The sequence below is a fragment of the Esox lucius genome, chromosome 1, assembly GCF_011004845.1.
Source record: "Esox lucius isolate fEsoLuc1 chromosome 1, fEsoLuc1.pri, whole genome shotgun sequence".
In the NCBI taxonomy this organism is placed as follows: domain Eukaryota; kingdom Metazoa; phylum Chordata; class Actinopteri; order Esociformes; family Esocidae; genus Esox; species Esox lucius.
Genome location: NC_047569.1, coordinates 38,164,429 through 38,178,606, shown reverse-complemented (window position 1 = coordinate 38,178,606; position 14,178 = coordinate 38,164,429). Strand labels below are relative to the sequence as shown.

At 42.4% G+C, this 14,178-nt stretch overlaps 1 protein-coding gene and 1 non-coding gene across 2 annotated transcripts; both read right to left on the bottom strand.

Moving 5' to 3' along the window:
* Positions 1-221: 221 nt before the first annotated feature.
* Positions 222-293, bottom strand: trnaa-ugc. Its single transcript has one exon. It is a non-coding gene; the product is annotated as a tRNA-Ala (tRNA).
* Positions 294-3,702: 3,409 nt separating this feature from the next.
* LOC117594229 (tyrosine-protein kinase transmembrane receptor Ror-like) lies at positions 3,703-10,455 on the bottom strand. The gene is given in 6 exon segments (XM_034291328.1): positions 3,703-3,786; positions 5,287-5,481; positions 6,335-6,472; positions 8,431-8,675; positions 9,750-9,888; positions 10,282-10,455. Coding segments are annotated over 6 exon segments (975 nt in total).
* Positions 10,456-14,178: the final 3,723 nt, after the last annotated feature.

The window sequence follows — 14,178 nt, the reverse complement described above, 5'->3', positions numbered from 1 at the left end:
CACCAGTCCCTGCATTTCATTTGGTCCTAAAGCAAAGTGGGCATCGCAGTGCGAGTACCTGGAGGGCTAGTGGTCTGGATTCGGCGCATTCACTGCTTTGGTTCCCGGTCAGGAAAAAAGTGACTTTTGGTGACAGTCGAGGACTGCCACTGGCAAACCATTGGCTCAGAAGCAGAACAGGTGTAGAAAAATTTGGAAAATAAATAAACAGGAGCACCGCATGGAGAAGCTGGGGATTGAACCCAGGACCTCATACATGCAAAGCATGCGCTCTACCACTGAACTACATCCCCAAGGCCTCTGGGGGCCTGGTCTATGCAGGGCAGCTGTCAGGATGGTCAAAAAGTGGAACAAGAGCAACACAATGACTTTGCTGAAATTAACGGATAGAGAACAAATGCACAATCTTCCATTTGTTACTCTGCATCCTAGCACGTTGCCCCACACTTCTTGTAAATTATATTGCCATTGTGAACGGTGGAAGTCAAGTGTCACACCATTCCAGGTTGGGGTCTGAACCCAGGACATCACAGAAGCAGAGCATATGCTCTACCACTGAGCTTCAGCGCCATCTTCGGCAGTCCCAGGTGGCGCTTCACCTACAGTGCTGCGATCTACCAACTGAGCTATCAAAGGTGGCACCTCCATGCCTGGTGGTGAGCTCTCACTTTTACTTGGCAAAGGAAGAACAACAAATCCCCAGGCAGCTAGCTACAGAGCCAGGCCAATGACTCCACACTAGCCAGAGCATGCTGTTCAACACAATATGCGATCCACCAGGTCGACAGTGATCCGAAAGGGACTACAAGAACAACATTTCAAACATTGGCCACCATGCCCGGCGCTGGCATGTTCCTGAAAGTAGGTGATTCAGCAAAATGGAAAATTGACAGTTTTCACATTCCTGAACGGAACAGAAAATGATCAATCTTCCATTTTTCACTTGGCCACCACACCATGTTCTTCTCCACTTCTTGAAACTCATGTGGACATTGCGAAGATTGGAAATAAACCACACCATGTTCTTCATTTTGCATAGCTTCTCATGAATCGACATCCATCACTAAATAACTGGCGCAATTTCATCTGTAGAAATCTAATAAATAGAATGGCGTCAATTTTACTAGTAAATTTGAAACTCTAATTTGAAGAACTAACACAAGATGGCAGTAATGTATATATATTTTTATTTTCAATAACATGGTATTGGTTTGTGATTATTTGATATGTTTGTAGATTGAGAGCAAGATGTGGATAAATTGAAGTACTGAATACTTCCTGAAAGGACGGTATACAAAGTAACCAGCTTTTCAGGCTGTTTTGATTGGATGGTGGGGAAAGATTGAGAAGAGGATATTTGCTAAATGAGCAGTGGGCCTGATTCAAACCAATGGTGTAGCAGGGCATGTGTGCTGGAGGCAGTGGCTTAGACCCTGTGACCACCCTGGACTCAAGGAAGATTTTATTGAAATAAAAACTGTGCTTTATAGGGATTTATTCATTATGGATTTTACCCAGATGATCTGTAACAACCAAAAACAACAGGACCTCACCTGAACGATCACCCGCTCAAAACTACACTGCATGTTATACTACAATTGCTTTTTTCAGAATAACACAATACTATTTCCAAATATTCTGCAGGTTGTCATCACCTAGCCAAACCATTTAGGTCCGAAGATGAAAAGGAAAGTTGGGAAAGTTTCCCCAGGGTTCTCTGGGATGGTTTAACACTTGACAACATTTGTCAGGTTAGCCTTGGCAGATGGGACAGTGTGTCAAGAAATCAGAAAACAGTTGACGCAAAATAGAGGCAGAGGTCAGGGCATATGCTAGATCCATACATTTCTCCGCATTTGCTGAACCTTTCATCTTGAGCAGCACCTCACCGTATAGCCTGAAGGCTTTTTCATGTGAAACGCGAAGCAAAGACGAGGAGCAAAGATGAGGAGCAAAGACGAGGAGCAAAGACGAGGAGCAAAGACTCCTTGGCTTCACGCCACCAACAAGAGTGGAACCGGCCGTTCCACCATTCAGAACTGTGTAGATCCCTCGGTCGCCCTGAGGGGTAGGGACACCAGGTTTTTCGACACGGGCTTACATCGTTAACTCAACCCTGACCCAAGGCGGGGTTAAGTCTATCAAAGATGTGCATTACAACCTCATACAGCAAAGTCTTCAGGAAGTGAAAGGAGATGAGCAAAGCTGGGTACAACATCAGCATGAGATGCTGGAGGGAGGACTGCCAGCTGTTTTAACCAACATTGTCCAGCTGGGGAAGTCTGCTCCCGACCCCCTCCTACTGAACCAATGGAGGAGATGAGGAGGAGGAGACCAGATGAGGATGAATTAGAAATAGAACTGTACTGGGTTCAGATGGAGGAAGTTAGCGCAGTAGAGGAAGAATGGGTGCTGTCAGAAGGGACGGAAGGACCGAGGATCACCAGCGAAGGCAGAAATGGAACAGGCTCAACGGGGGAACTCAAATTCCTCTGAGGTATCCCAGACTGAAAACCTTGATTTTATTCTGACTTGTGAAAGTGATCGACACAACAGGGACCAAAGGCGACATGTCTAGTCCTGAAACCTCTGAATCACAGGGGCGCATTACACTGTGTCCCTAATCGCACCCTATTCTCTATATAGTACACACATTTTAGTGAATTCTAATTCGCAGAATAGTGTAGCACACATATTCCCCAGAAAGTGCACTAAACCAGCAACACAGTGCCATTTGGGACACATTTAAACAGAACATTCTTGTAAAGAGGGCCAATGTATGAAACACCCTGACTCTAGTGTGTATGTACAATATGTATGCCTGGTGTGTACGTATGTCTGATGTGTATGTATGTCTGGTGTGTACGTATGTCTGGTGTGTATGTATGTCTGGTGTGTATGTATGTCTATTGCAGAGACCAGTGCCGTTGGTTGTTCAAGTTCACGTTTATTCGCCCAGCAGGCAAATGCATTGTGCAACACAAAGAACAAACTATTATTCAATGAAAATTATTATTAAACAAACTTTTCCTTCACCAGTGGCATAAATATAAATAAAAAAATTGTTACTGAATTATTAAGACAATGTTTATACCTACACGGTATTTACAGAAAAATGGGAGTAGAACTATACATTTTATAATAATCAGAATATCCTTGAAACTCGGTTCAAAGATTATTATGTACAGTAAACTGTAAGGGCGAGTTTCGCAGACAGATAAAGCCTTGTCTAAGACTACAAAAACAAGCTCAATGGAGTTTTCTATTGAACTAGATTTTTTAGTCCTAGAATAGGCTTATTCCGTACCTGCGAAACTGTCCCTAGAAATGTTGGGACAGTGACACAAATATCTTGATTGATATCTTGTATTCCAGCACTTTTAATTTAAATGATCCAAGTATAATTTTTGGTGACTTAAAATGAGTTGACAATGCACAAAATGTTCTGTCATTTCTAAATATTCGACATTACAGTGATTAATACCCATACGTTAACACAGCCACTGTATAAATGTCATTCTCCAAATACAGCTGGAGTTTATTAGATTTTTTAATAACATTGTAAATGACTGTTAGCTCCTGAGATTGGAGGATCCTGTTTTGTACAAATGTAAATGTGTTTCGGCAGTCCATCTAACACATAAAGGAAGAATCAGTTGAGCTTCAACGTTGTGTCTGTGTGAGGAATCAAAATGGCCGAATTCAGAACTGGTTGAGGCTTTCTGAATCATTCATGCCCACCTCCCCTGATGTCAGAAGCCTGGGGTTCGCCACGTCCACGTAATCCTACAGGAAGACAGGGGCATTTCAATAAACAAAGCTCTCTGCAGATAATGTGTGTGTCTCTTGCAAGAAGTCCAAACGCAGATTAAAGTCACCTTAATCTGCGCTGTTGTAACGACTCAGACAGGGGAGTATTCGGGTTTGACTCAATGTGGAGCCATACAAACGCTGTGCGTGGAAGTTACCTTTAAATATAAACTATACTACATTGTGGATTGTCAGTGCAATGGATTGAATCAAGACCTCACTCTAGCTGCTCCCGAATTTTCATATCAGTGCAGATTAAAGTAAGGAAACTAAGAGAGCAGGTAACACTTTATTTTGAGAGTCCCAAGAGTGTACCTGTAGATGCTCTACATATTGTCTACTGAATATCTAGCATTTTAACTATCTGGGGTGGGGTGTTTCCGGTCTGCAGTGGTCAGTACCTATCAAAAGTCCAAAAGGTCCAAAGAAGAGAACCAGTGACAGGGACATGGGCGGCCAAGTCTCATTGATGCACGTGGGGAGTGAAGGCTGGCCTGTGTGGTCTGATCCAACAGACGAGCTTCTATAGCTCAAATACAGTGGGGAGAACAAGTATTTGATACACTGCCGATTTTGCAGGTTTTCCTACTTACAAGGCAAGTAAGAAAATCACATTGTATGATTTTTAAGTAATACATTTCCATTTTATTGCAAGACGTAAGTATTTGATACATCAGAAAAGCAGAACTTAATATTTGGTACAGAAACCTTTGTTTGCAATTACAGAGATCCTACTTTTCCTGTAGTTTTTGACCAGGTTTGCACACACTGCAGCAGGGATTTTGGCCCACTCCTCCATACAGACCTTCTCCAGATCCTTCAGGTTTTGGGGCTGTCGCTGGGTCAGCTCCCTCCAAAGATTTTCTATTGGGTTCAGGTCTGGAGACAGGCTAGGCCACTCCGTGGACCTTGAGATGCTTCTTACGGAACCTATCCTTAGTTGCCCTGGCTGTGTGTTTCAGGTCGTTGTCATGCTTGAAGACCCAGCCACGACCCATCTTCAATGCTCTTACTGAGGGAAGGAGGTTGTTGGCCAAGATCACACAACACATGGCCCCATCCATTCTCCCTTCAATACGGTGCAGTCATCCTGTCCCCTTTGCAGAAAAGCATCCCAAAAGAATTATGTTTCCACCTCCATGCTTCACGGTTGGGATGGTGTTCTTGGGGTTGTACTCATCCTTCTTCTTCCTCCAAACACAGCGGTGTGGAGTTTAGACCAAAAAGCTCTATTTTTGTCTCATCAGACCACATTACCTTCTCCCATTCCTCCTCTGGATCATCCAGATGGTCATTGGCAAACTTCAGATGGGCCTGGACATGCGCTGGCTTGAGCAGGGGGACCTTGCATGCGTTGAAGGATTTTAATCCATGAAGGCGTATTGTGTTACTAATGGTTTTCTTTGAGACTGTGGTCCCAGCTCTCTTCAGGTCATTGACCAGGTCCTGCCGTGTAGTTCTGGGCTGATCCCTCACCTTCCTTTTTCCTTCAGTTTTCCTTCCAGTATAGGTCAATCTCATCAGAGATTTCTCCCCATCCTTAATAACCAAAAACTCACCAAACATCTGCATTTCCCACAGCACGATGCCATACGACCACACATCCCCCTTAAAGCTGTAGTAGTTGTTTCTGAAGTACTCAGGCGGATACCAGCGAAGGGGCACGCGCTCCTACAAACACAATGGAAGTCATCTCATTTACCATCTGTTTCCTGGCCTCCGTTCTGTCTGTACTGTGTAGCTGAGGCTTGGTAGTCGTGGGTGCATTTAAGTGAGAAGAGGTCAGATGGTCACTAGGGGGCTTTACTGATTAAGCCTAAAATGAACTTTTCACTCAGAAATTGTGTCTGACATTTAAATGCAAAACTGGTGATTTAAAACTGACAACCGATTGCAACATTATACTGCACATGCAATGACTTTTTCCTTCTCCTCCAGCAAAAATGTCAAAAACCCCTATTTTTTGAAGAGTAACTCAAGCCTGTGTTTCTCCTGTAGCCAGAACACTAGGGTTGTCTGACCCAAACAAAAGACCTTTGGCCTTTTGTTTGGGTCTGGCTAACCAGATGTCATCTGCATCTTTTCCCTTGAGGGTCATAGAAAGTGTATTCTTGATTTAAATACCACATCGTATTTTTTCCCCCTGAATATATAAAACCAAAAAAAGTTGGTACACTGTGTAAAATGTAAATGAAAACAGAATACAAGGAACACAGTATGTACTCCAGCTCTACATTACCCAGCAGCACTGGGAGGATGTATGTACTTCAGAATAAGTTGAGTAACCAAGGAACTTGAATTCTTTCGTCTTGTTTTCCACTGACCGCAGAATCTGCTATACAAGCTTAACCTGCTATGATCTAAAGCCATCTTCAAAGGTCACATTCTCATCTAGAGTGAAACCAAGGTGACATTTATAGGGCCCAGTATAAGAGAGTGGTTGAACTTCCATTCACTTAACTTCTGGTTGTGGGCTGGTGATTCTGCCTGTTTGTGCGCACTTTCGCGTGCGCATGCAATTGACCCGTGGGTTTCTCCTTCGGCTGCTGCGGTAGCTCCTCACTCGGGTCAGGTCCCTGGCCAGACCAAACTCTGCCACTTTGACCTCCCAGGGAAATCTGTTCACCATGATGTTTCTGAGGGCCAGGTCACAGTGCACCACCTAGAAGGACAGATCCTGCATCAGTTAATGTGGGCTGAACTGGAGGAATCACTATGCAAGAACAGATCCCACATCAGTCCATTGTAACTGACCATTTTCCAACCTTCTCTGTCAGAGATTGTGTATGCTACTTTCAAAGGACATTGTCGCAGAATTGAAACAGAGTGCAAGTGGTTGGCTGTTTTGTGAAGAGTAAGTTGACTGGGTTGGACAGTTGTCATGTTGTACTTAGATTACATTTATTTCCGATACTTGGGGTCTTTTGCCTTGGGCAAGAGTGGCTTCTAAAATCAACTTTCACATGAGTAAACAGTTGGATTTTCTCTTAGAGCATGCCAACACAGTTACATTAAGGGAAAAAAGTATTTGATCCCCTGCTGATCTTGTACGTTTGCCAACTGACAAAGGAATGATCAGCCTATCATTTTATTTATCGGTTTATTTGAACAGTGAGAGACAGAATAACAACAAAACTATCCAGACGCATGTCAAAAATGTTATAAATAGATTTGCATTTTAATGAGTGAAATAAGTATTCGACCCCTCTGCAAATAATGACAGTACTTGGTGGCAAAAGCCTTGTTGGGAATCACAGGGGTCAGACGTTTCTTGTAGTTGGCCAACAGGTTTGCCAACCACATCTTTGCAGATCTTCTCCAAGTCATTAAGGTTTTGAAGCTGACGTTTGGCAACTCGAACCTTCAGCTCCCTCCACAGATTTTCTATGGGATTAAGGTCTGGAAACTGGCTAGGCCACTCCAGGACCTAAATGTGCTTCTTCTTGAGCCACTCCTTTGTTGCCTTGGCCATGTGTTTTGGGTCATTGTCATGCTGGAATACCCATCCACGACGCATTTTCAATGCCCTGGCTGAGGGAAGGAGGTTCTCACCCATGATACATGGCCCCATCCATCGTCCCTTTGATGGGGTGAAGTTGTCCTGTCCCCTTAGCAGAAAAACACCCCCATAGCATAATGTTTCCACCTCCATGTTTGACGGTGGGGGTGGTGATCTTGGGATCATAGGCAGCATTCCTCCTCCTCCAAACACGGTGAGTTGAGTTGATGCCAAAGAGCTTGATTTTTGTCTCATCTGACCACAACATTTTCACCTAGTTCTCCTCTGAATCATTCAGATGTTTATTGGCAAACTTCAGATGGGCCTGTACATGTGCTTTCTTGAGTAGGGGGACCTTGGTGCAGGATTTTACTCCTTCTTGGAGTAATGTGTTACCAATTGTTTTCTTGGTGACTATGGTCCCAGCTGCCTTGAGATCATTGACAAGATCCTCCCGTGTAGTTCTGGGCTGATTCCTCACCGTTCTCATGATCATTGAAACTCCACGAGGTGAGATCTTGCATGGAGCCCGCCACAGAGGGAGATTGACAGTTCTTTTGGGTTTCTTCCATTTGCAAATAATCGCACCAACTGTTGTCACCTTCTCACCAAGCTGGTTGGCGATGGTCTTGTAGCCCATTCCAGCCTTGTGTAGGTCTACAATCTTGTCCCTGACATCTTTGGACAGCTCTTTGATCTTGGCCATGGTGGTGACTTTGGAATCTGATTGATTGCTTCTGTGGACAGGTGTCTTTTATACAGCTATCAAGCTGAGATTAGGAGCACTCCCTTTAAGAGTGTGCTCCTAATCTCAGCACATTACCTGTATAAAAGACACCAGGGAGCCAGAAATCTTTCAAATACTTATTTTACTCATTAAAATGCAAATCAATTAATAACATTTTTGACATGCATTTTTCAGGATTTCTTTGTTGTTATTCCGTCTCTCACTGTTTACATAAACCTACCATTAAAATTATAGACTGATTATTTCTTTGGCAGTGGGCAAATGAACAAAATCAGCTGGGGATCAAATATTATTTTTCCCTCACTGTAAGTACCTGGGTTTAGGCTGTATGGTTTTCTCATAAAGAATGACAGCGGTGAAGGAAACTGGGCACCATTTTGGATCTCAGGGGTTCCATGGCTAGAGCGATGTGAATGGAGGCGATGGTGAACAGGCTCTGCAGCTCAGGGTCAGGGGTCAGCTTGTCTTTGTTGTTCTTTAGGAAGCTACGCAGGGTGCCAGAGCTCACAAACTCCATTATCAACACATAGGACTCTGCAATGAAACACACACACATGACACAGAATACAGACTGTCACTACGTACAGAAATACAAGTGGATGGTTTTAGGGGTCACACCTGGGAGAATACCAGTGGATGGTTTTAGGGGTCACACCTGGGAGAATACAAGTGGATGTTTTTAGGGGTCACACCTGGGAGAATACAAGTGGATGGTTTTAGGGGTCACACCTGGGAGAATACAAGAGGATGGTTTAGGGGTCACTCCTAGGAGAATACAAGAGGATGGTTTTAGGGGTCACACCTGGGAGAATACAAGTGGATGGTTTAGGGGTCACACCTGGGAGAATACAAGTGGATGGTTTAGGGGTCACACCTGGGAGAATACAAGTGGATGGTTTTAGGGGTCACACCTGGGAGAATACAAGTGGATGTTTTTAGGGGTCTCACCTGGGAGAATACAAGTGGATGGTTTTAGGGGTCACACCTGGGAGAATACAAGAGGATGGTTTAGGGGTCACTCCTAGGAGAATACAAGAGGATGGTTTTAGGGGTCACACCTGGGAGAATACAAGAGGATGGTTTTAGGGGTCACACCTGGGAGAATACAAGTGGATGGTTTAGGGGTCACACCTGGGAGAATACAAGTGGATGGTTTTAGGGGTCACACCTGGGAGAATACAAGAGGATGGTTTAGGGGTCACTCCTAGGAGAATACAAGAGGATGGTTTTAGGGGTCACACCTGGGAGAATACAAGAGGATGGTTTTAGGGGTCACACCTGGGAGAATACAAGTGGATGGTTTTAGGAGTCACAAATACGGGATGGAAATATTTAACGTATTAAGTCAAATGTTTTTTTCAGAATAGGGTATGACACCTGATCTTGCAACTGAATGCCATTTGGGACACATGCCAGGTAAATCTCAGTTTTATCAGCACCATTCTTTTCTTACCGGCCTCAGGTACAAAAGCAGAGTAAATATATAAAATGAATAAAGGGAGATTGCTAAACCATGGGACCAGCTACGCTAGTCAGAGGTCATGTTGGTCCGCGTTGGTCCCATGAGGTCCAGTGTTAATTTACCACTGTGAGGTATTCCAGGAAATCCCTTCAACAACCATTACTGAACTCTGTTAAATAACTGCACATTTTTCAATAATTTGAAAACGGTGGTGAACTAGTCCGTCGTACTCTCTTTGGCGATCTTGCAGGTGAACATCTCATGGCCCTTGCAGGTTCCCCGTGTCATCCTGGCCTTGTAGAAGATGCCCTCCTTCCCGGCTTTGATGAGCTGCAGCAGGCTCAGGTCTGACTTGGTGAAGTGAGGGCCCTGGGGACAATCAGACGAGTGTTGTTCCACTCACAGACACACCAAATGTTCTGTATTCATAAACGGGAAACGTTGGCTTTTCTACCTTTACCCTTATAGGACATTAGGCTGGATTTGAACCGGCGGCTACTGAAATGTGTGTGTGTGTTTTTCGGGGTCAGAAACCTAGACCAGCTTTACACCACATTTAACCACTACATCATTATAAACTGTATGATTAAGTTGCTTTACAAATGTCTTACAGCAGTTGATAATCCGTGACCATGGTTTGTATGTCTAGATTCTTTGTGTGTGTGTGTGTGGGGGGGGGGGGGTGTTTGTGTGTGTGTGTGTGGGGGGGGTGTATGCGTCTATTTACATACCCTTTTCTGAGGCCTCAATGGCAGTCTTCACTTTGTCTTTCTTCATTGGTGCCCGCTCCTCACGGCCCTCCTTGTCTCCCCCACTCCTGGGCTTGTCTGAGAAAGTGACGGGGAGTATACACGCAGGAGAGAGGACTGGGGAGTCCTGGGCCCAGGCTACATTACCCAGAGGCCTTCCCTCTTGCAGGTCCCGAATGGTCTGCATTAACAAACGATACCTGACAAAGATGGAGGTTCTGAGCTTGTCCTGCTTTTTAAGCTAACTTACATCTACATGTGAAGTTTCAAAATTTGACAGAGCTATGTCATTTCAATAACAACACCATGACTACAAATGGTATATTCTTGATCGGGGGAGGGTGGGGAACAATACACACCCTTTTTTTTTCAAAATTGGAAGTTTCAATATTTGTCAGATCTTTGCTATTTCAGTACCACCTACAATAAGTAAACCATTACTATAAAAAGTATACGTTCTTGATTTGCGGAGGGTGGAGAATAATACACACGTTATTTTTTCAAAATTTTAAGTTTCAAAATTTGACGGTGGGGTAGAAACTCTTACTCAGAAATATTTGTTAATACCGGAGCTCTTGAGTTTGAAATAGACTTTACTACAAAGTAATAATGCCGAGGTGGTCCGCGGAGCAACTGTCCATCTCAGTCTCAGGCCTCTACCTTTATATAGTTTCATACTTATTACACACAAGATCATTTCTGATGTCATTGGTTCTTTGTTTTCTGAGTTTAATGAAAAACAAGAGACACAGTACATCCTCCATGACAGTCAAAAAAAGGCCACAAGATGTAAATAGCCTACACTTATTGCACAGATTTTGGGGAGTATCAGTATGAGAAAGGGACAGAGTACGGGTTAAGAGAACAAAAGGAAGCAGCTGCGGTCCTCACGTGCATGAACAGAATCCGCTAGCCAGTATTTTATTATTATTTCTTAAGATAATTAAAGAGTGATTTCAGGTATTTCTTGTCACCAGGTTTCAGTAATGTAATCTCGTTCTCTCTCACACATACAAACACACATTTCATGACAACATTTTAGGGAAAACGTACTTTTCAAATGTATTTATTTGTGTTAACAGGAGTGACATCCAGTTAGGGAATTCATCTACATTTAGCAAGGTGGGACAACCTCTACAACCCAGTAACACTACTCAATGAAGTAGAAAATCAGCAAAGTGCTTGAATGAATTTCAAATATTAAGTATACATCTAGCCTGAATCTCAAAGCATTGTGTTAAAGTATTTTACTTTTTGGGGGTGTGATCCACCCCATCCACATCCACCCAGATTTCTCCAGTTTTGGCCAACTTCACATCATTGTCGGCAGTGATGATGTAAGACTTTGGGTGACCCTCAACAGCTTCTACTAGCAGGTTGTTCAACCCACTCATTGGGGCGTTCCCATGGCAGCAATGATTATGTTCACTGTTTACTTGAAAGCCAGTGACATAGAGGTTGTGAGATATAGGGGTTTCCATTGAGTGGCCGGGCAAAATGACAATGGAGTCACCATCCTTAAGCTGACTCCCCTCAATGAGGTCTTGAAGATTCATCTTCTCCACCTTGTAGTAGAGACGAACAGGGGTGGCTGCTGCATTGGCAACATGGGATGTAGCAGTTGCAGAGAATGAGCGAACTGCAGTAAAAAAAAATATATGAAGAGAGAAACAAATTCCAAATGAGTCATTATTCATAATTAGGTTGCTGAAATAAATGTTGTGGCCAGAATTAGGAAGTAATTTGGAACACTGCTTGGAAAAACATAACAGAATGTTTTATTTTAAAGCCAGTGCCCAAACAGACTTGCAAATAAATAAATATCAAGAGACATGGTAATAGAAGAAAGTCCACAACTCTGGTAGTGCTCTAACAAAGGAATTTAATTTAATGACCTGACAAAGATCCTGTTGTGAAGAACACGGTCACTCTGTGCGTTTCATTAAATTCCATTGTTGGAGCACCACCAGAGTTTGCGGACTTTCTTCTATTATTACCAGTGTTCTTTTTGACCTGACAAGTTGGATGTGCATGTTTCACCTCTCGACACTATTTATATCGACATGCCATTGTTTTATTCTTTCTAATGCCACGTGTTATTGTCTTCCAATTCAATGTGGGATAGCTCATATAGCACAATAAAAAAGTATTAACAAGCAGGTTACCAGAGATGTTGCCAATGTTTCCAGAGACGTTTCCATTGATTTTGCCAGTGTTTCCAGAGACGTTTCCAGTGATGTTGCCAGTGTCTCTAGAGACATTTCCAGTGATGTTGCCAGTGTTGCTTGTAGAGATTCCCATTGTGGGTACTACAGAGAGAAAGATAGAAAGAGGGTGGGATGAAGAGAAAACTAGATGCTTCAAATTGATATACGGATTAGAACGTTTTTTAACATGCACTGAAAGAATATATGACTTATCAAGTATATTTATCTTATTTTCATGTTAGAAACCCCACCATCCTTAAAATAAGGTATATTTTTCTTAACAAGCTAGAATATACCACTTGTTTTTAGAAAATATTCCTTGAAATATTTCTTGTTCATGGCAAATTATTTCACTTATTTCAAGCAAATATCCCTCAAAAATAGTTTAATTGTCTTGTTCTAACATTTTTGCAGTGTACCCGAAATTACAATTAAATATTAAACTGAGTGATATAAGTAAGAAATTAAATAGAACTGAAATATATTTGACACTGTTTAACAAGTGATCCACTCTTTGAATGGCACACTTAAGGCCTTTTCACAACTGCATTGTTCTTAGCCCCAGGCTAACTTAGCCCAAGACTAAGACTTGGTCCTTGGCTATCCAACGCTAAGGATTCACACTTGTATTCCTAAGCCTTGGCTAATGGATACATTTGACATCAGGCAATACAAAAAAAATACTAAAACTTAAAGCCACTTTAAATATGGTATTTACCTGAGACTGTAGAGTTGAGGGCTTGACGGCTGGTTGTATAATCAGGTATTTTAGGGAAGAGTGAAAAGATTTTTATAGGCTAAGGGCAATTCAAACTATGTAGGTGTGTGGATGGTGGAGAAATGGGCTGAACATTAGTTAGAGGATAATAATTCAGTTCCAGTGAATTGATTGTAATCTGTTGTGGTTGTGTGTCATGTGAAATAACCTGATAGATTTCAACTGTAGCAGTAAAGATAAGATTTCTCTCTATTTTCATCCAGGTGATGTTGAATTAGGCAGACCTTTTATCTAGCCATTTCTCCTACTAAATGTCTTTAAGAAGAGGGAAACAAAATTATTTCTTCTTTTCAAGAATGCAACAAAATATCCATTCAAATTAAAGCTGAAAGTCTGCACTTAAAGCTCAAGTCCCTTATTTAATTTCACCTCCAATATGGTGTGGTGGACAGCTTAAATAATAATAACTTTATCACTCTCAAAATACTTATGTACCTGATTGAATGTCAGAAGTATGTCACAAGCATACTTGTTTTGGTTAATCAGTATATTAATTTCACCTAAATTTAGCCCCCACCTGTTTCTGTTCTCCTCGTTAGTCTGTGTATTTAGTTTTAGCCATTTTCTCCCTGTTACTGTTGGTCATTGTGCGTCTCATGTTGTCTGAACTCCTGAACCTCTGGGTATTTGTAATGCCCGGCACTTTGTTTTGTGTTCTCGGCTTTTGTTTGTTTATTAAAAAGGAACGCCTCATAATTCTTCTGATAAACCCTGTCCTAAGATATATGAACAGAGCCCTACCCAGCACAATTCTCCCTTGTGCTCTCCAGTACAACCCCCAGCTGAACAAGTTTTTTCAGACAATCACAGGGGCCCACAAGAAGTGTATCTTATATAATGTTTGAAAACATTATAGCAAGCAGAACTAAATTGTAATATGATTAATTTGCTAGATATTATTTAGTTTACATTGAACAACTATATT